Source organism: Festucalex cinctus, chromosome 16 (genome assembly GCF_051991245.1).
Source record: "Festucalex cinctus isolate MCC-2025b chromosome 16, RoL_Fcin_1.0, whole genome shotgun sequence".
Classification (NCBI taxonomy): Eukaryota; Metazoa; Chordata; class Actinopteri; order Syngnathiformes; family Syngnathidae; genus Festucalex; species Festucalex cinctus.
This window is the reverse complement of record NC_135426.1, coordinates 9,003,808-9,025,343: the sequence shown is the minus strand read 5'-3', so window position 1 is coordinate 9,025,343 and position 21,536 is coordinate 9,003,808. Positions and strand designations below refer to the sequence as shown.

The following is a 21,536-nucleotide window of genomic DNA, read 5'->3' as shown; positions in this document are numbered from 1 at the left end:
CAGTTGGTAATTATTCATGTATATCACTTATGAAAAAGCATAATGGCTATGGATACATTTGCAATGTACAGTCGGAGGTGGGATTCGCACCCGCCACCTCCTGGTTACTGGACAATGCTCTTTACTAACTGTGCCACCAAACAGTATCAGACAGTTGGTAATGATGATGTATGATGACGATGAATGTTATATGTATGGAAATGACCGTGGAAAGTGGGACTTAGAAAAAGTTAAATGTCTGTCCCATTGAAAATGAATGGGTAAAATTAAACAAATTGAACGTAAACTGTCAGTAATGTGGAATCAGACGATATATTCCTCAAATGGCGTGAATTTTTATATATAATTATATAATATATCCATCCATCCATTTTCTTTACCGCTTGCTCCTCACAAGGTTTGCGGGGGGTACTGGAGCCTATCCCAGCTGGCCTTGGGCAGTAGGCGGGGTACACCCTGAACTGGTTGCCAGCCAGTCGCAGGTTGTATAAAATATATAATGAAAATCATAATAAAAGTGAAAAATAAAACAAACACTTTCAAGAATTTGTCCCTCAAAAGGTTCTTTCCTAAATTCTAACTCCAATATCACATTTTCATGGCTTTTTATTTCTCCACTTACTAGTTTTTATTTCTTTAAATGTTGACCTACTTTTTGGTTTAGTTTGAAAGATTCTGTTGTCCGTCTTCCTCCCGTGCAGGCCGCCTACGTCACAACACCAGGCGAGGTTTTGGCTCAGAATCTGACCAGATCGGGCAAGTACGGACCCGTCCTGGCATCTGACAAGGTTCTCTTTGTCACCTTCACCTCCGATGAAGACCCGACCACATCGGCCATGTGTAAGTCACCTTTCATAAAGTTCCAACGTTGTAAAGTTGTCAACTTGAGTGGAGTCCGCCTTCTGTTTTGCCAGGTATGTACCCTCTGCGCGCCATAAACACCAGGCTGCTGGAGATCATCGGCGCCTGCTACAGCGACGGCGGCCTCATCAATGACAAGCCGGCCGTCTACTCGCCGTACTCCACCAAATCGGGCAGTCTGTGCAGCAGCACCAATCAGGTCAGCCTTCATTCAAGAAATGCAAAAAGTCACGTCATTTTTGCAACACTACCGCTTTGACACTGTGTTCTTTTTCCCTACCTCAGCACAACATGGTGGTGAAGTACAAGTGCGGTGCCGAGTTCCTGCCGTCACCGCTGGCCAGCAAAGCCAACGTGGCTCTGGTGGCCGAGCCCTCCCTGGTCCGCAAGGGTGTCATGACCGCTGTGGCCGTGGCCGTGGAGATGGGCCATGCCGTCGCCTTCCTGGGCACCACCAACGGAGAGGTTCGTCAATCTTGAACAACCTTCATCCGCACTAAATCATAGAAAAATACTAATTTCAACTTTTGATAGTCGTCGTCAAACTTTTTACACTATACACTCTAGATTATTATTTTTTTCCCCCTAGGTGCTCAAGTTGCATCTGTCAGCCCACCCGGAGGTTTATAGCCGAGCGTCAGGTGAAGTGACGGGAGATAAAGTCAACAAGGATCTGTTGCTGGATTTGCAACTGCAGCACTTGTACGTCACCAGTGAGAAAAAGGTGCCGCCATTTTCTTTTCTTTCCCAATGTATGACAACGCATGTGATTTGGTCCTTGGCTTGAAGATTGGTTAAAATGACAGTAGACATTCATCGACATTAGCTCATGGACCTCGCTCATTGATTTCTTCTCTTGGTTTTTCCTCGTTGTCGTCTGTCATGCTCAAATTTGCCCTTTAAGCTCAGGCGAAGCTCATGTTATGGATTCACACAGGATATGCTTGGAATGCACTCACAGAGGACGAGTGAGGCAACACAATAAATCAGGACGGGGCAAACTTGTTTCTAATTTTTAAAACGGCCAGATTGCCCATCTCGTTTTGTAAATGAAGTTAAAAACAAGTTTAGGTGGCTAGTTAAATACAAAGTATGTTTGATTTAAAAAAAAAAAAAAAAAAAAAAAAAAAAAGTTCATTTTTCAATTTTTTTATTTCATGATTAACAATGAATCGATTAAAGAATATGAAATAACTTCTTAAAGAATGATTTGATTTGACACTTTTAAGGGGAAAAATGCTAAATAATGTAGCAATATTTTCACAAGATTGTCATTTATTGGTTACAGTTACCTTAATTTTAATTAATGAATTTTTTATGTGATTCTTTGTGTTTTTATTGTTTTACATTTAAATCAATGAACATCTTAATGAGATAAATCTATGTCAAATTCATAAAAATGAATGAATATTTGACCATTTTGTAGGGAAACCAATTTCTTAAATAAAAATGATTCAAGCTCATTTTAACATTTGTAATTAACTAAATTATTACTTAAAAAAGAAACCAATCATAAAAAGAAAACAAATCATTTGCAGCAAATTCATTAAATTTAAATTATTTTCCATTTAATGAACATGCTGTTTTTTCATCTAAATGGTTGACAATGAATTTAGATCACCAAGGTTCCTGTGCAGTCATGCCACCTGAAGATGGACTGCCAGTCCTGCATGTCCCTCAAGGATCCCTACTGTGGCTGGTGTGTTTTAGAGGGCAGGTAAGCCACAACAGCTCACATTTTTCAAGTGTTTTCAAATGTCATGAAATGAAGTCTAATTGAACGAGGCTTCAACTCTTGTCACAGGTGCACCAGGAAGCAGGAGTGCAGCAGGTGGACGGAGGAGAACACTTGGCTGTGGTCGCCCAATCAGCAGTGTGTGGAGATCCAGGCCTTCGACCCGCCCAACCTCAGCTGCCACAAGACGCGGCAGGTATTTTTGAGCCAGCGGCGTAGAGAAAACACAAGTGATTTCATGGCTTTGCATCCACCAGGTGGACATCAGCATTCCCGCGCTGCCCCGGCTCAGGCAATCGGACCGGCTGCACTGCCTCTTCGACGAGTCCCCCAGCAGCGCCGTGGCGTTGGGCAGCCCGGCCGTCGTCACCTGCTCCTTGCCGGACCCCGGCGAGATCCCGGCCACGCCCAAGCAACAAGGTCAAGACAACAGCTGGCACAGATGATTTTCATTTAAATTTTGCTTCTCTCTTTGCCCCTTTCATTTCCTTATCCATCCATCCATCCATCCATCCATCTTCTTAATTAACCGCTTACTCCTCACAAGGGTCACGGGGGGTGCTGGAGCCTATCCCAGCCGGCTTCGGGCAATAGGCGGGGTACAATCTGAAATGTTTGCCAGCCAATCACAGGTCACACAGAGGCGAACAACCATTAAACACACACAAGCACACCTAGGGACAATTTAGAGCGCCCGATTAACCTGCCATGCATGTCTTTGGAATGTGGGAGGAGACCGGAGTACCCGGAGAAGAGCCATGCAGGCACAGGGAGAACATGCAAACTCCACCCAGGAAGGCTGGAGCCTGCACTCGAACCCGAGTCCTCAGTCCTGGGAGGCGGACGTGCTAACCACTCATTCACCGTGCCGCCCCTTTCAAGTACATGTCTTTCCTAAAATGTACTTTTTCTTCAATGGAGTTGTAAGTTACAAAATTACTACTAAAATTACTAAAAGAAATACATTGACAATGTTAAAACATAAACATGTAGCGTAAGAAAGTTTAATAATAATAATAATAATAATAATAATAATAATAATGATAAAAAGGGAAAAAACATGATTAATTAAAACTATTTAAAAGTCCTTAAAGTTATGAGGGGAAAAAAAACAGTTCTCAACCTGAATTTAAAAGCATTTACACTCGGGGCTGAATTCACTTCAGTCTGTTTCACTTGTGTGCAGCATAACAGCTAAATGCTGCTTCACCATGTTTGAGGTTCCACTCACAAGGGTCGTGGGGGGTGCTGGAGCCTATCTCAGCTGGCTCTGGGAAGTAGGCAGGGTACACCTTGGACTGGTTGCCAGCCAATCCCAGGGCAGGGTTTAAATCAGCATTTCTTGAATATATTCAGGACCCAGACAATTCGGTGATTTATAGTACAGTAGTAGCAGAATTTAGAAATCTATTCTACAGCTAACTAAGAGCCAATGTAAAGCCTTAAGAGTGACATATTCTGATCTCTTTGATAGTCTCAATATTTTCTCAAGGCACCCTTTTTAGACAATGAATGTTTAGATAGGAGGCTGCTAGTTCATACGTGTGCATGTGTGTCCAGACTACGTGTCGGTCCCAGTGAAAATTGTGGTGAACGACAGGATCGTGGTGACGTTGGGAGAATTTCACTTCTACAACTGTGCAGCAACTGTCAGGAAGAATCCCAACACACCGTAAGACACGCACATTACACAACTCTCAAAACCATCGGCCCATCCCACCCTTTCTGTGACTCTTCCAGCCTCTCTGCTGATGGCCGAGACTGGAGGAGTCACAGAAAGGCGTGCAAGTGGACTTTATTTCAGTCATTAATCAAACCGCTGTGAATTTTGTCGTCTTGTTGGTGACCAGCAAGTTGTACAGAAGCCGAAGCCCGGTTTGAGGATTGTTTTCAAAATGTATGCGTGTGTGTGTCAGGTGTATTTCGTGCGTGACCAGCGCGTGGGGCTGCCAGTGGAACGCTCGGGAGCACCGATGCAGTGACATGGACGGCGCGGTGGACGGAAGTCACATCATCAAACCTCAACAGGTTCAACCTCGCTTCCTCTTTCAAGCTATCACACGTTTTATATTTTTCGTGCAGTACAAGCAATGGCGAGAGGCTAACTTGATGTCGGTGGTGTGTTTTCTTTCCAAGCCGGAGCGTTGTCCTCAGTTCGAGTCTCCAGAGCCGCTGCTGATCCCCGTGGGCTTCGAGGTTCCCATTAGCTTCCACGGAAGGAATCTCGACATCTACTCGGTGAGGAGGCAATTTATTTGGTGGGATTACAAGATTTGGTCTCAGCTGCTGGACGTTTTGCTCCATCTCGCATCTTTTTTTTTTTTTTTTGCTAATTGACACCTCTGTAAAAAAAATCTTGTTTTGCTGGATTGAATCTTGTAATTTGGGTGAAATGGGTTTCATGCTAGGGAACACTTGAAAATGTATTTTCTACATGATGACATCATTTACTAATTTTTACTTTTTATGTCATATTTCATGAGTGAAAGAAGTAAAAAAAAAAAATGCTACTGTGGTGCCTTGAGATGAGACAATTTGTTTGAGACGTCTAACTGAAAACACGCATACAAATCATTTGGAAATGCCATTAAAGGGATACTTTACTTATTTAGCCATTTTTGTCAGTCAAACAATGTTTTGCCTATAATAAATTTGATATTTTCACTATTTTTCATGTACAATTAGTGCCTTTTAAAAACACATTTTGCAACTTGCTGTCGACTGAAAATGACATCAGCTTGTGAATGTCACATGACCAAACCTAGAAAACAGGTGAGCTGTGATTAGTTACCTGAGCTCTTGTGATGTCATTTTCAGTCGACTGCAAATTGCCAAATGTGTTTTTAAAGGTACTAATTGTATGCTAAAAACAATGAAAGTGTCAAATTAATTGTAGACAAAATATCAACTTTTTCTTGCTATAATGGGCTAAATAAGTGAAGTATCCCTTTAATCTATTCTAGCAATCTGTAATATTTTACTTTATATAAACTATATATATATATATATATATATATATATATATATATATATATATATATATATATATATATATATATATATATATATATATACATGTGTATATATATATATATATATATATATATATATATATATATATATATATAAACTATATAATAGCACAATTAAATACAATGTAAAAAAAAAATGGAATAGTTTTGCCACACTTTTTGCTTCAATTCAGTGCACCTTGTGTATAAATATAAACATATGGGATATATGTAAATGGTGGTAATGGAAGTCCATATTTTCAAAGGATAAAGAATATATGCCCGTTCTATTTTCTGTCGACATGTTGAATGTGTTCAAATATTGCTTGTATCTCAAGGCATCAATGCGCTGCTTGTTGCTGTGTTGTGTTCAGGGCCGCAGGTTCGTGATAGGCACGGAGCTGATGAAGCAAACCGAGGAGGAGATGACGCAGGAGCACGGCTCCAACTTTAAATTCCGAGGATACCAGGTAACAACCTTTTTTTTTCCACATTTTTCTCCATCTCCTTCTTGGAATCGCTTCAAAACTTCCTCAGCCTTTTATTTGAACTTAAAAAAAATCATCAATCAAATCAAATCATCATCACTTGTTCGTATTTCAAAATTGTAAACCCGCTTGTATTTAATTTCCATCTGGTGTGACAGTGTGACAGTGCCCCCTGTGGGCAACAAGCATTCTTAATCTTTCAACTCCATTCCTCACGTTCTTTCTTTACTGCCTTGCTAAGCGCATATACTAATGTCAGTCACACAGAGTTCAGGCTGCCCACGTGCGTGCGAGCATGCGAGGTTTCACCTCCGTTTGACTTCTCATTATGTCGTATATTTGTCTGTGCAAGATGTTTTTATGTCTACTGTTATTCCATCTTGCGTGTGTGTGTGTGTGTGTGTGTGTGTGTGTGTGTGAGATGGATGTGCCGACCTTTGTGAGAAAATGCTGAGTCCTTAAGCGTCCGTCCCCAAATCTCACTGATGGATATTACTGCTTTTGTGCATACCTGCGCAGTTTTCGTACGGCAAGCAGCAGGAGGTGAACGTTTCATTCCACGTCATCGAACGGGACACCGAGCGCAAGATTGACAGCACACTCACAGGTACGTCCAGAATTAATCAATCCAAACAAATCATCCACGGAAATAATAATCTAATACAACGCTTACGGTTAGTAATCCAATCGCGTTTGCCTGTCAGTGGTTCTGTACAACTGCTCGGTTTCCCGAGACGACTGCAGCCTCTGCAAACACGCCGACGCCAAGTACGAGTGCGTGTGGTGCTCCGACTCGCAGGCGTGCGTCTACCGACAGCTGTGCCCGGCGGCGCCTCCCGCCTTGTGCCCCAAGCCCCAAATTACGGACGTAAGACGACGCGTCTTTACGCGGACTTTTGTGGTTTGAGTTGCATGTCATTGTCGCCATGTCGCGTTCAGATTGTTCCTCGCTTCGGGCCACTGAACGGCCGCATCTCGGTGACCATCAAAGGTTCCAACATGGGCATCAAGAAGGACGACATCAAGCGGATCAGCGTGGCCGGCGTCGAGTGTCAACATCTACAAGACAAGTACTCTGTCTCCACCAGGTACCACACGTCCTTTGGCAGAGAATAGTACAACTGGTTTTTGCCATACATTGGAGGGGGGAAAAAAAAAAAATTATCATATCAAAGCTTTTTCCACCATGGACATATATGAAACTAATTTGAAAATAAATAAATAAATAAAAATTTTATTGAGGGGTTGCACAAATGTAAACACCATCATAACTGGGAATGTGGCTGTGTTTAGAATGACCCTATCAAACTCATGATATGGGAGTCTGCTCTGATTAACTCATTCAATCCCGAAAACATGTAAATACATTCTTTAAGACTGTCCTTTACTCCCAAAAAAGTATTTAATACTTTTTTTTTTTTTTTATACAAGAGCATACAAAAGGCTTTGATGCAGCTTCTGACCTGAAGAGGTGGCTTAAAGCAATGGTAGTTATAAATAAAACGGCCATCAGGTGGCAGTAAAGTATAAGAGATCAGCCAGGCATGTTGCAACAAGGTCTTTTTGACAGTGTTTTCACCAGGAATATGAATAGTCATGAAACTTAACTGTATTCTAATGCTAATTGCTTCAAAACGGAAGTAGATAAAATTGTACTTATTTTCCGGATGAAAGAAGAGACTCTAATCTTTATTTTGGTATGTTCCATATATATATACACTACAACTTAACAGTGTATCAGAACACATGGAACCACACTGCCCCACAGTGGCCAAATCTTGTACAACATGAACAACACTCAATAAAGGTGCACACAAACAAAGGCAAGACAGTATAAAATAATTTAAATAAAATAGATTTTGGGACATTTTAAAATTTATTCTGAATTGAATTTATTTTTTTTTGTACACCCCTAACTATGACGTTATGCACCGTTGGAATGTTTCATTGGGTGATTCTTTCACAAACATCGATGTTTTGTTTTTTCGTCAGCGTGGTATGCGAGATTGGGCCGGCCAAGCGGACGCCGCCGGCGGACCTCCCGGTGGAGCCCAGCAACAGCGGCGTGGTGGAGGTGGAAGTGGACGGAGGGCGCACGGGGAGGTCTCAGGTGGTCTTCACCTATCGGGTAAGTGGAAGGCAGGAAGTCATCATGTTGTTGTAAAATGCATTCAAAATCAATGTCAAAGTGCTAGGACGTGCTTTTTGCAGCTAATGGAAGCAAAGTGCTCCTTTGGAGTCACCGCGGGGCTGAATGGGAATGAGGACTTTTACATTTGATTGTTTTTACTAACAAATTGGCAGCAGTGAGCGCTCAAAAGCACACCATTGTAATTTAGGGCCCAACCCAAATGAATTTTTTCAGGCCGATGCCAATTTTTGGCAGGAAAACAAAATCTGATTACCGTAATTGGCCGTCTTATTAATCGGATGGGCTCTATTGTAAATGAAACACCTGCCCATTTTTCCAACAAAGGAGACCCGTAACATTTGCTGCATTCATTGAGCCTTTTCCCTTGGAGTTGTTGAACTCGAGTATGTTAGTGTTTTGTTTTGTCAGATTGAAAATAATCCAATGAAAATTAGATACAAAAAAATGTGCCTTAGACTATATACACATACGGTACCGGTATATACATAGTATATGTATTATATATTTTTTTTATTTATTTAAATGAATATTTTACATGGTTAACATCAAGAGTCCTGTTGCATTTGTTGTATCATTTTCTTTCACCTGAAATGAATGTTGTCATTTGTTTTCATTTTAAGAGTTAGTGTATATAAAAAAAATCTAATTTAACATTTAATTTATTATTTTAAAAAAAGTGGCCTTTAATTGTAATAAAATTGGTAACAAATCCAATTTAGCAAATTGGAGTGTTATTATTTAAAAAAAAAAAAAGTTCACCTAAATTAAATTATAAATATTAAATATATAATAAAATTTTAATATTGCTGTGATGAACAACTTGACATATATGAAGTGTCGAGAGAAGAATCCTTTTGCAAGTGTCAATATTTGCCAATTTTGTCAAGGACCCCAAACCGAAAGCGGTGCAACCTGGTAAAGGCCCGGCAGCCGGCGGGACCGTCATCACTATAAGCGGTGAAGACCTGGACACGGCCACCAAAGATGATGTCACTGTCTTGGTGGGAGGAGTTCCGTGTCAAGTGTGAGCCACCCGTTGTGAAAAGCTAAATTCAAAAATGGTTTGGAAAAGATTCCATTCAAATGTTGATGGCCCATTTTGTGTTTTTGTTCAGCCTTTCCTTCGGCCAGCTCATCACGTGTAAGACGGGAAAGTATCCCGGACCCAAGGTTCCGTCGGACCTGCTGGCGGTGAAGGTGAACTATGGGCAGAACACCAGCAAGGAGGTGGCGGCAGCCTTCCAGTACGCCGACAACCCCAAGATCACCGACTACTCCCCCAAGTCCAGCTTCGTGTGGTGAGTGCGCCGGACGCCTTTTGCCACCAAAACGCTTTGGCTGACTTTTGACACGTTTTGTTCAGCGGTGGGCGACGGATTGTCGTGACGGGGAGCGGCTTTGATTTGATCCAAAGGGCAAGTTTGAAGGTGATGCCCACCGCTGATGACTTCTCGCAAGACAACGCCACTGTCGAGGTAGCCGTCCATCCGTCCGTCTGTCTATCCGTCCGCACGTTGTAACAAGTTTGCCTCCAGTTTGTGCAGGAGGCGCTGAGCAAGAACGACAGCGTGGTGGAGTTCCTGTCACCGGCAGTGATTTGGAGCGACAGCCGCTCGTTGCGCACCGTCCTGCAGCTGGACAACGCCAAGGACGAGCTCAAGGCCTTCACGTACCACCCAGACCCCACCTTCAACGAGCTCTCCAAGACCGTCATCACCGAGACCAGCGTCATCATCGTCACCGTGAGCCCCGCCGCCGTCGCTCCCTCATCACTCGCTTTTGGATTTGGATGTAGTAGAGTTGTTGGGATACTCAGCCACTTAGTTTGAACGAATTGTAGATTTGCCTCACGTATGAACAAAAATGCAAGTTGGCGTTATTGCCGTGGCAGGGTCGAGGCTTCGCCAAGGCCATGACGGCCGTGGAGGCGCAGGCGTTCGTCGGGGACGCTTCCTGCAACGTCAGCATACTTCAGGTAAGCAAGCTAAAATGCAATTCTCCACAAATTTCGCATGAAAACTGTTAAGGCTGGATTTGAAACCCAAATTTTCTACTTGAGCTCTTGTTTTAAACACGGCGGTGTATTAGGGCCACTTATAAATAGATTTCCCAGTTTTCACGTGACACTGACTCATGCGTCTGGCAGCGACAGCAAACAAAAAAAATGCTCTTTGTGCTTGGCCTTCTAGATCTCCTGACCTCACAGTTTGTGTTTTTCTTCTTCTTCTCTGGGGGTTTGTAAAAGATCAAGTCTTTGTCCCACCATTACCAACTGACCTGGAAAACTCAAAACATCGAATAACAACAGTGATCAATTCAATTGATCCCGATGTGTTTGGGAGCAATTCTCATATCGTATTGATGTTGTTCGTGCTGCAAGGGGAGGCCATATTCAGCACTTGTGACATGTGAAATAAAACTTGACTGTTAGTAGAAATGTTTTAATATAGGTTTTTATTTTTTTTGCTATTTTTCCTTCATAGAATATTTGATCATGAAATAGGGTCATTTCGGGTCTTTTTCAATCACCGTGTAATTTTTTTTTTTCGGGGGGGAGGGGGGCATGAAAATTTGTGACTTCACGAAGTGGTAAATATGCGAGAAAAAAAAACGCTTAATCTCTGCTAAAGCAATTAATAATAATAATAATATTATTATTATTATTATTATTATAGAATAATATATAATAATAATATTATTATTATTATTATTATTATTACCTCCTTATTTGAAAACCCGATCGAAAAGTATTGGCACAAACACCTGAGAAGTACACGTGTATTTCTCGTAAGTTTCTGAGTTTTTTTTTCTCGAAGTGGCAAATTTTGCCAAACTTGTTCTTTTCTCTGAATATTATCCCCCTCTCTTAAAAGAAATAAAGTTATATGTGACCCAAATACGCTATCGTAAACGCTAAACCTCTTAAAAGCCTCCATATTTCGTTGCCTTGTACTTGTGACGCATGATATAAAAGTTGTATGACTTGTAAAAGAGTGCACCCTTGTGGTTGTGTTCAGGATGACAAGTTGATTCTGGACGCGCCGTCGTCTCAGCCCCGAGCTCGATCCAAACGGCAACGCAGAGACGCCACCAACGACCCACTGGAGCTTGTGGTAAACGCGCGCACACGCCACAGCGCGCACATCGTAAGCGTGTGATATTTGACACGTATGTGTGACATGTCTTGGTCTTCTAGGTGAAGTTCGGTCACGGCGAGTGGATGGTGGGTTCCGTGTACTACGCGTGGAAGGACGACATCCCTCTGGCCATCATCATCCCCGCCGTCGTGGTGCCCATGCTGCTTTTCATCGCCGTGTCCGTGTACTGCTACAGGTGAGAACCGCAGCCGTCGTCGTCTCTGGCCCAACCGAGTCGCCGCTCACTTCCTGTTTCTGCGTGGAAACAGGAGGAAGAGTCAGCAGGCCGAGCGCGAATACGAGAAGGTCAAACATCAGCTGGAGAATCTGGAGGAGAGCGTGAGGGATCGATGCAAGAAAGAGTTCACAGGTCAAACTAAAAACTTGACTTCACATTAACTTTTTGTCTTTCATTCCTTCTTTCCTACTTTGCTTCATTCCTTCTTTCCTACTTTGCTTCATTCCTTCATTCCCTCCTTCACTCGTGCATTCCCTCAGTGCAGCTTTTTATTTTCGATCCTTCCTTCCTTTGCTTCAAACTACTTTATTTCCTTCCTTCCTTCCTTCCTTCTTGTCCATTTCTGTCCTCTTGCCTGCCCCTTGTTCTTTCCCCTGGAATGTTAATTGCTGGCTTCTTCCTTCCTTCCTTCCTTCCTTTCTTTCTTTCTTTCTTTCTTTCTTTCTTTCTTTTTTCTTTTTTTCCCTGTTTTTCTTTTTCTTTTTCAGCTTTTTTTCCCACATTTTCCTTTCTTTCTGCCATTTCTTTTTTCTTTTTCTTTTTTGTCTTCTCCTTTTTTCCTTCTTTTTCTCTTTTTTTCCTTTTTCTTTCTTTCTTTTTTCTTTTTCTGCTTTTTTTCTTCTTCTTTCTTTCTGCCATTTCTTTCGTTCTCTTTCTTTTATTTCTTTTTTCTTTTTCTGTCTTTCTTTCTTTCTTTTTCTTTCTTTCTTTCTTTCTTTCTTTCTTTCTTTCTTTCTTTCTTTCTTTCTTTCTTTCTTTCTTTCTTTCTTTCTTTCATTTCTTTATTTCTTTATTCCAATACACCTGTTTTTAATCCATGTATCCTTCCATCCTTCCTTAGTTTAGAACTTGTCTACCTTCTTTTCTTACCTACATTTTTTTTCATTTTTTATTCCTTGGTTCCACCTCAGCCTTGTTTTTCTTTCTCTCCTTCCTTCCTTCCTTCCTTCCTTCCTTCCTTCATTTATTTTGCGTCCTACCTTCATTTTCTTCAGAATTTTCTACCTAACACCTTCCTTCCTCGAGTACCTGTCAAGAACTGCTTTAGAATTCACCTTCTTTTTTTCCTGACTGAAATGACATGCTATTCTTCACATTCTCTGTTAAAACGCACACACATCTTTTTTTGTCACGCTGAATTGTGGTCTACCGGTTCAGACCTGATGATGGAGATGGAGGACCACACGAGCGAGCCGAGCGAGTCGCGCATCCCCTTCCTGGACTACAAGACGTACACGGACCGCAACCTCTTCCTGCCCTCCAAGGACGGCGCCAACGCGGCCGCCTCGGTGCTGGCGGGACGCGTGCATGTCCCTGAGTCCCGCAGGGCCATTGTGACGCAGGCCCTCAACCAGTTCTCCAACCTGCTCAATAGCAAGCCCTTCCTCATCAACGTCAGTACACATTCACTGGTAGCTGTAAATGAGTTTGACAGCTGGTTATCTGCCTTACTTGAATTCTTTTTCAATATTCTGCACCAAGGCTACTTCGTAATTCACTCTCCATGGTAAAAGGAAGGGAATGTGCCTTAAAATACACTTTGAGGTCTTTTCAGTATATTTCAGTACATTTAAAATGATTTTATTTATTTATTCATTTATTTTTAATGGGAAAAAGCATTTTACAAAATAAATTAAGACACTAAATCCTCAACGGCTATATTAGACATTTTTAATTATTATTATTTTTTTTTAATGGTGAAAAGCATTTTACAAAATAAATGAAGACAAGTACTATTTTTCCTTTTTCTTTTCCTTTATTTTTCTTTTTTTATTTTTTATTTATTTTTTGTTGTTGTTGCTAATCCGAAAAATGCCCCGATCCGTGATACGTTTGAACCATAACTTTTGTGAAGTTTTTTTCACGTACAGTTAGTACCTTTAAAAACACGTTTTGCAATTTGCTGTCAACTGAAAATGACATCACAAGGGCTCAGGTAACCAATCACAGTTCACCTGTTTTCTAGGTTTGGTCATGTGACATTCACAAGATGAGCTGTGATTGGTTACCTGAGCCCATATGATGTCATTTTCAGTCGACAGCAGGTTGCAAAATGTGTTTTTAAAGGTACTAATTGTACATGAAAAATAATAAAAATGTCAAATTTATTACAGGCAAAATATTAATGTTTGACTGCCAAAAACGGCTAAATAAGTAAAGTATCACTTTAACACTAGTTTGACTTTTGAACCCAGGCTTCAAACCCTAATTACGAACCCTAACCAAATTTGAAACCCTAATTCTTGATTTTAAACCAGTCTTAAAAAAAACCTTGTCATCAAATCTTATTTTTGTAGTTCATCCACACGCTGGAGAGCCGGCCCGACTTCAACGCTCGCGCCCGCGGCGATTTCGCCTCCCTCCTGACTGTGGCGCTGCACGGCAAACTGGTCTACTACACCGACATCACCAGGACGCTCCTCCTGGAGCTCATAGACGAGCATGTGCACAACAAGAACCCCAAGCTCATGCTCAGGAGGTCAGCTAGCGCCGTGCTTGACTTTTCACTTTTTTTTTTACTTTGTTTCAAGGTTACTTTTTTTCCCCCTGTGTGCTGCTGCAGGTCTGAGACGGTGGTGGAGAGGATGCTGTGTAACTGGATGTCCATCTGCCTCTACCAGTTCCTCAGGGTGACCTGTGAACTCATGCACACACGCACACACTTTGTGTTAGCGCACGCACATGCTGAGGTCCTATCTCACAAAAGTGAGCACACCCTCCCATTTGTGGAAATCTACCTTGAAGAAACGACACTTTGCTACCATGTAAAGTAGTCCGTGAACAGAATGTCCAACGTTGTGAATTGACTGTTGCGACTGTTTAAACCGCTTGCAACCAAAGTGCGCACACCCCGAAGGGAAACTGCTATTAAACATAGCTGAAGTATTTTTTTTTAATTAATTAATTTATTTTTTTATTATTAATATTGGAATAAAATAAATGTAAAAGATGCAATTAATGGTGACATCTGATTGTAGTGACGCCCGAACAATTTTGTGCCTCTCGAGTGGTGACATCATTTGATTTTCTAGTGACAGACTAGCCATGCATATCCCCAGAACTAAACCCAATTGAGCATTTTGCACTGTGAACACCCAAAAGGGGAAAGGCAGTGCTGGAAAATAATATTGAGACATTTTTTGGCGTCTGCGTCACAGGACAGTGCCGGCGAGCCGTTGTACAAGCTGTTCAAGGCGCTGAAGCATCAGGTGGAGAAAGGACCCGTGGACGCCAAGTTGAAGAAGGCCAAATACACACTCAACGACACGGGGCTGCTGGGAGACGACGTGGAATATTCCGTACTGGTCAGTTTACAAAACACGCACGCACTCATTTGTCACTTCCCAGATGAAGTTTACTATAAAACTGACACATTAAAAAAGCAACAATTTAACATTGTATATTAAACAAAAAAAGCTTAGCTTAATGCTAACATATAAAGTGAAACCCCATAGACGGGCTCATGGCATTAGCTTTTTTTTTTTCCCCACCCAGTTTTCCAGGTTATATGTTCCCATTGTTGTTATGTTGTGCTCTTTAGAAAATGAAAACAAAAAAATACTAATAATAATTTATTTAATTTTTATTTTTTGCGATAGACCCTGCAGGTGTTGGTGCACGGGGAAGGGCCAGATGTGACACCTGTTAAAGTGCTCAACTGTGACACCATTTCCCAGGTGACAACAGTTAATATTTTCATACTACTACAACTTTTTACATTGAATTGATTTGACTTATTATGATTCTTACTACTACACAGGTGAAGGAGAAGATCATTGATCAAGTGTACAGGAACCTTCCGTACTCGCAGAGGCCAAAAGTGGAGAGTGTCGCGCTTGGTAACAACACACACCTCTCACTGATTGGTGATGAATTGTTTTTGATTGTTGATTGACGTTTACCATCGGTCCAGAGTGGCGTCCTGGCTCCACGGGTCAGATTCTGTCCGACCTTGACCTGACTTCACAGAAGGAAGGACGCTGGAAAAGACTCAACACTTTGGCTCACTACAATGTAAGAATGTTAGTGATGATGTCATCAACAATCATGTGAGTGTAGTGATGACATCACATGTGGTCCTGCAGGTTCGGGACAACGCCACGCTGGTTCTGTCCAAAGTTTTGCACACTCAGTCCTTCCACCAGCACCCGGACAACTCCGAAGAGCGTAAGCGCGCAAACACACATGTATGTAAGTCTATATTGTTGAAGATGATCATGTGATGTTGGCATCAGGGAACGCCCTGCTGGAGGACGACAACACGTTCCACCTGGTGCGAGCCACCGATGAGCTGGACGAGGTGAAATCCAAGCGGGGCAGCATAAAGGACAAGTCCATGACCAAAGCCATCACCGAGATCTACTTAACACGCCTGCTGTCCGTCAAGGTAGACATCCACAAAATCATCAACCTAACATAAGTCGTATTGTGTCATACTATTTATTTTTTATTTTTTTATAATACCAGTACCATCAGTCACAATATTGATACTTGATACTACTAGTACTTTTAATACATAACATTTCTCAGTAATTTGAGAGAAAGACCAATATATCCCAATATAGCATTTTACCTTGAAATTGCAATGAATAACAATTTTCTATTTTTAATTTCTAGTTCATGATCATTAAACGGCCATATATGTGCTTTAAAATAAGGCCTGGTATTGGTATTTGCCCGTCGCTAATAATATCAAAGTTGGAACAAGAAGAGCAGTGCAGTAGTTTTCCAGGCTTCTCAGTTTGTTAGTTGCTTTTCCTTACTTTTTGTGTATAATGAAAAAGCAACAGAAAGTGTATATTTTCTATTAAATGTGAGATGTGCAAATTTGCTTTTCAATTTAAAAAAAGAAGAAAATTTTGAAGAAAAAAAATTGCTAGCTTAATGCTATCATATAGCCTAATGCAAAACGCCATTGACAGGTTAAAGTCAATTAGCATCGATGTTACAGTGCGATTGTGGTGTGTTTCAATTTTTTTTTAAAAAAAGAAAAAAACGTTTGCTAGCTTAAAACGATATGCAAAGCGCCATTGGCAGGCTAAAGTCAATTAGCATCGATGTAACGGTGCAATTCAGGATTTTGATTCCATACAATTGTTTGCTGTGTTTCAATAAAAAAAAAGGAAGAAGAAAGTTTGCTAGCTTAATACTATCATATGCAAAACGCCATTGACAGGCTAAAGTCAATTAGCATCAATGTTACGGTGTGATTGTGGTGTATGTTTCAATAATAATAATAATAATAAGAAGAAGAAGAAGAAAGTTTGCTAGCTTCATGGTATATCATATACTGTAATGCAAAACGCCATTGGCAAGCTAAAGTCAATTAGCATCGATGTAACGGTGCAATTGTGGTGTGTTTAAATAAAAGACGAAGAAAGCGTGCTAGCTTAATTTAATGCTATCATATAAGGCAAAACACCATTGACAGGCTAAAGTCAATTAGTATCAATGTTACGGTGCGATTGTGGTGTCTTTCAATAAAAAGAATAACGTTTGCTAGCTTAATCCTATCATATAATGCAAAACACCATTGACAGGCTAAAGTGCTGAGGTGCGATTGTGGTGTTTTTCAATAAAAAAAATTAATAAAGTTACTAGCTTAATGCTATCATATAATGCAAAATGCCATTGAAAGGCTGTGAAAGGCAATGTTGTGTATGGTGTGATTGTGGTGTTTCAATACAAAGAAGTTTACTAGCTTAATGCTATATCATATAGCCTACTGTAATGCAAAACGCCATTGACAAGCTAAAGTCAATTAGCATCGATGTAACGGTGCAATTGTGGTGTTTCAATAAAAAATAAAAAATACAAAAAGAAGAAGAAAGCCTGCTAGCTTAATTTAATGCTATCGGTGCGATTGTGGTGTCTTTCAATAAAAAGAATGTTTGCTAGCTTAATCCTATCATATAATGCAAAACGCCATTGACAGGCTAAAGAGCTGAGGTGGGATTGTGGTGTTTTTCAATAAAAAAAAAAATAAAGTTACTAGCTTAATGCTATCATATAATGCAAAATGCAATTGAAAGGCTGAAGTCAATTAGCATCAATGTTGAGGTGCAATTGTGGTGTGTTTCAATAAAAGAAGGTTTGCTAGCTTAATGCTATTATATAATGCAACAAGCCATTGTCAAGCAAAAGTCAATTAGCATCGATGTAACGTTGCGATTGTGGTGTGCGTTTTCAGGGTACGCTTCAGCAGTTTGTGGACAACTTTTTCCGCAGCGTTCTGTGCTCTAGCGCCACCGTGCCGCCTGCCATCAAGTACTTCTTTGACTTCCTGGACGAGCAGGCGCTGCGGCACAACAACGTTGACGAGGAGACGCTGCACATCTGGAAGACCAACAGGTGCGAGCGGCGCACGTCACGTCGAGACGTATGTAACAACAAAAAACATTTTTTTACTTTGACCGTGCCGTACTGGTTGTCCTCAGCTTACCGCTGCGCTTTTGGGTCAACATCCTGCGCAACCCTCACTTCATTTTGGACGTTCACGTGAGCGAGGTGGTGGACGCCTCGCTGCACGTCATCGCGCAGACCTTCATGGACGCCTGCACCAAGACGGAGCACAAGCTCAGCCGGGTATGTGCGTCCACCCGCCCGCGTCCGCTCCGTATAGCCAATCAACGTCTTCCATGTCATTGTTTGTCCCTGCAGGAGTCGCCGAGCAACAAGCTGCTCTATGCCAAGGAGATCTCCACCTACAAGAAGATGGTGGATGAGTGAGTCTCACACTGTAGGGATAGACCGATAATCTGAACCATATTTGGCATTTTGACAAATATTTTACAAATCTGAAGGCCGATAAAGCTGTTATGTATCTCACTGAGCGGTGAATGCTTGCCAATGTAGTCAATTTAGGGGTTTTATCAGAATTTTTTTTAGATGCTCACAGGCAGTTTTTACTTGTCACAAAGACATTTCAAACAAATTCAGACAAATTTTCACCGTCTGCTACAATCTTTTAAAACCTTCTACGATCCCTGACAAATGCCAAATTATCAATAGCTACTGTACATTCATGAGCATGCATTTCTTGCTCGCTGAGAGACAGGGAACTTTTCATTTATGGATTTATGTAAATTTGCACTTTATTAAAAAAAAAAAAAATGATGCTGACAATGAGAACTCCTTACGCTTTTTTGTTAAAATAAATAAAGTAAATTGTTAATTTTGATGCTAATATTTTCTCTTTTACTACAACTGAATATCATCAAAATTATTGTTTTATTTTTTTTTATATTTTGATACTATTTTCTTCTTACTGCAACTGAATATCGGAAAAATTAAAAGAAGACTTTTTTTATGCTAATATTTTCTCTTTTACCGCAACTGAATATCGGCAAAATGAAAAAAAATAAAAAGTTAATTTTGGTAATATTTTTTCGTTTGCAACAACTGAATATCGTCAAAATAAAATTTTAAATTTTTTTTTTTATGGTAATATTTTATCTTACTGCAACTGAATATCGTCAAAATAAAAAAAAATAAAAAAAAAACTATTTTTTTATTTTGATTGTAATATTTTCTTTTGTAATATATCGGCAAAATGAAAAAAAATAAAAAGTTAATTTTGGTAATATTTTTTCGTTTGCAACAACTGAATATCGTCAAAATAAAATTTTAAAAAAAATTTTTTATGGTAATATTTTATCTTACTGCAACTGAATATCGTCAAAATAAAAAAAAAAAAAAAAAAAACTTTTTTTTTATTTTGATTGTAATATTTTCTCTTACTGCAACTGAATAACGTCTTTTTTTTTAAACTATTTTTTTTATGGTAATATTTTCTCTTACTGCAACTGAATATGATCAAATAATTAAAAAAAAAAATTGTTGTTAATTTTGATGCTACTATTTTCTGTTTTACTGCAACTGAATATCGGCTTGAAATATCGGTTATCGGTCTCCTCGACAACTAATAACCGGTATCGTTATCAGCCTTGAAAAAGCCATCTCGGTCTATCGCTATCTCACACGCGCGTGTGCAAAATGTCATCAAACGCACTCACATTTGTCTTGTGCAGTTACTACAAAGGAATCAGACAGATGGTTCCCGTCAGCGACCAGGACATGAACACGTACCTCGCCGAGGTGTCCAGGGTATGTGCGTCTGTGTGATAGTCCAAGTCTGTGTGTGTGCATCAGTGCTGACATCACTGTGTGTGTGTGCGCAGCAACACACCGATGAGCTGAACACGCAACTGGCCTTACATCAACTGTATCAGTACGCCAGCAAATACTACGACGTGGTAAAATCTTCCTCTGCATTCCTTCACCAACTTCATTCATCAATTGATTGATTGATTGAGCATTTCAATCAATGATTCTTCTCCAGATCATCCAGTCCCTGGACCAAGACCCGGCCGCCCAGAACCGACAGCTGACGCTCAGACTGCAGCAGATCGCCGCCGCGCTGGAGAATAAAGTCACGGATCTGTGAAAGTCAAACGCACGACAGCACGCTTTTGCAAAACTTGAAGTGGACCAAACAAGAAGAAGGAAAAAAAATCATGAAGTCTTGTGTTTTTTTTGTTTTTTGTTTTTTTAAGACCACTCAGACATTTGGACCAATCCGAGCTCTGCGCTGGTCACGTTTGACTTCCTGTGTGCCAGGCGCCTTCACAATACGTCGCGGGAAGGTGTTAAGGCGCCAAAAGGAGAAATGCTCATGAAGTCAGCTGGAAAACAAACAAAAACATGAATTTAATCCGCTGACAAAAAGACTGAATCGTGATTTTATTTTTATTTTTTCATGTGCACTATTTTCTCATTTTTTTAATAATCCGCTCTGTGGTACTTTTTGCTTTTTATTGTATTTTTTTTAACTTTGAAATGTGAAGCTTTGTTTGAAGGTCCTCTTTGCTGGTTCTGATATTCAGACGCGTTTAGGAGCTCTCGACACGCATTTATGATATTTTATGGCTTGTCACAGCAGGCTTACATGGAGCCCCAGACATCAAATGCAGTTTAAAAAAAAAATAAAAAATAAAAAAAAAGTCATTTGTGGCCATGAATTTTTGTTCCCATGTCATATTCTGCAGCGCCATTGACTTCATTTATGTGAACAGAATGTTTACTTTTGTCACCATGGAGTGCCTTGAATAGCAACTAGTGACTTAATTGGTCAAGAATGTGTTTGTGACTTGATTGTGTACGTCGATTCATTTTGAGGCTGTGGAAGCGACTTGAATGTAAGGGAAAAAAAACAAAAGAAGAAGAAGAAAGCGGTACAGACGATGAAGAGCACATCCCCAGAAATGAGTATTTTGTGTGCAAAATGATTATTTTTTTTTTTGCCCATATCATGATATGAGGGGCTCCATCCACTTTTCTCCCTGGTGACTTGTTTTGCAAATAAAAGCATTTGGATGGGCACAAGATACAAGTCCAGGAGCTTAAACCAGCAAACCACAGGACGAAAGAAAAAAAAACAAAAACCTGGAATTCTCCAATGAAATAAAAATGTTTATATGGACATGAGAGTTCTAATCAGTCATGTGATTTCAGCTGAATCATCCACTTACTTCCACACTCTCCTCTACATCCCTTCTCTCCTCTTCCTTCTCATCACCTTTTCAGTGCATACTTCGGAGAAATGTGATCTGCAAGTTCATCAGCTTCTCTCAAAGGCAACGGCGACACAGGTGAGATGTTGACCAATTTAAAAGTGGCTCTTTCAGTATTTGAGATGCAGGTCAGTGTCTTGCCAGTATGTTACGGTTGTTTTATTATTTTGTTTAAACCATGTTGCAGATTTAATGCATTGTCCCAAGTAAAATTGTAAATTGTAAGTTTTACTTATTTGGCAGGGCAATAGGCCTAATGCTTTCTTGAAACCCTAATTCAGTTTTAAAACCCTCATTTGAAACCATGTTTCTAACACCCTAACACGTTTTGGAATTCAAATG

At 40.4% G+C, this 21,536-nt stretch overlaps 1 protein-coding gene across 3 annotated transcripts in view; it reads left to right on the top strand.

Moving 5' to 3' along the window:
- Positions 1-21,103, top strand: part of plxnb2a.1 (plexin b2a, tandem duplicate 1) — a 44,630-nt gene extending 23,527 nt beyond the window's left edge. For all 3 annotated transcript variants that reach the window (XM_077499455.1, XM_077499456.1, XM_077499457.1), the window contains 38 exons: positions 702-840; positions 915-1,060; positions 1,147-1,326; positions 1,451-1,585; positions 2,478-2,578; positions 2,666-2,792; positions 2,854-3,016; positions 4,157-4,268; positions 4,513-4,624; positions 4,733-4,834; positions 5,982-6,077; positions 6,615-6,702; positions 6,800-6,963; positions 7,035-7,183; positions 8,088-8,223; positions 9,135-9,271; positions 9,363-9,545; positions 9,611-9,722; positions 9,783-9,989; positions 10,139-10,222; positions 11,265-11,360; positions 11,444-11,580; positions 11,654-11,754; positions 12,781-13,016; positions 13,920-14,101; positions 14,186-14,252; positions 14,781-14,927; positions 15,222-15,299; positions 15,383-15,461; positions 15,536-15,636; positions 15,708-15,789; positions 15,858-16,009; positions 17,813-17,973; positions 18,060-18,207; positions 18,283-18,347; positions 19,653-19,728; positions 19,803-19,877; positions 19,964-21,103. In XM_077499455.1, the coding sequence (XP_077355581.1) occupies positions 702-840; positions 915-1,060; positions 1,147-1,326; positions 1,451-1,585; positions 2,478-2,578; positions 2,666-2,792; positions 2,854-3,016; positions 4,157-4,268; positions 4,513-4,624; positions 4,733-4,834; positions 5,982-6,077; positions 6,615-6,702; positions 6,800-6,963; positions 7,035-7,183; positions 8,088-8,223; positions 9,135-9,271; positions 9,363-9,545; positions 9,611-9,722; positions 9,783-9,989; positions 10,139-10,222; positions 11,265-11,360; positions 11,444-11,580; positions 11,654-11,754; positions 12,781-13,016; positions 13,920-14,101; positions 14,186-14,252; positions 14,781-14,927; positions 15,222-15,299; positions 15,383-15,461; positions 15,536-15,636; positions 15,708-15,789; positions 15,858-16,009; positions 17,813-17,973; positions 18,060-18,207; positions 18,283-18,347; positions 19,653-19,728; positions 19,803-19,877; positions 19,964-20,068 (4,761 nt within the window). In that variant the 3' untranslated portion in view covers positions 20,069-21,103. The remainder of the gene's footprint in view (positions 1-701; positions 841-914; positions 1,061-1,146; positions 1,327-1,450; positions 1,586-2,477; positions 2,579-2,665; positions 2,793-2,853; positions 3,017-4,156; positions 4,269-4,512; positions 4,625-4,732; positions 4,835-5,981; positions 6,078-6,614; positions 6,703-6,799; positions 6,964-7,034; positions 7,184-8,087; positions 8,224-9,134; positions 9,272-9,362; positions 9,546-9,610; positions 9,723-9,782; positions 9,990-10,138; positions 10,223-11,264; positions 11,361-11,443; positions 11,581-11,653; positions 11,755-12,780; positions 13,017-13,919; positions 14,102-14,185; positions 14,253-14,780; positions 14,928-15,221; positions 15,300-15,382; positions 15,462-15,535; positions 15,637-15,707; positions 15,790-15,857; positions 16,010-17,812; positions 17,974-18,059; positions 18,208-18,282; positions 18,348-19,652; positions 19,729-19,802; positions 19,878-19,963) is intronic.
- The last annotated feature ends 433 nt before the right edge of the window (positions 21,104-21,536 follow it).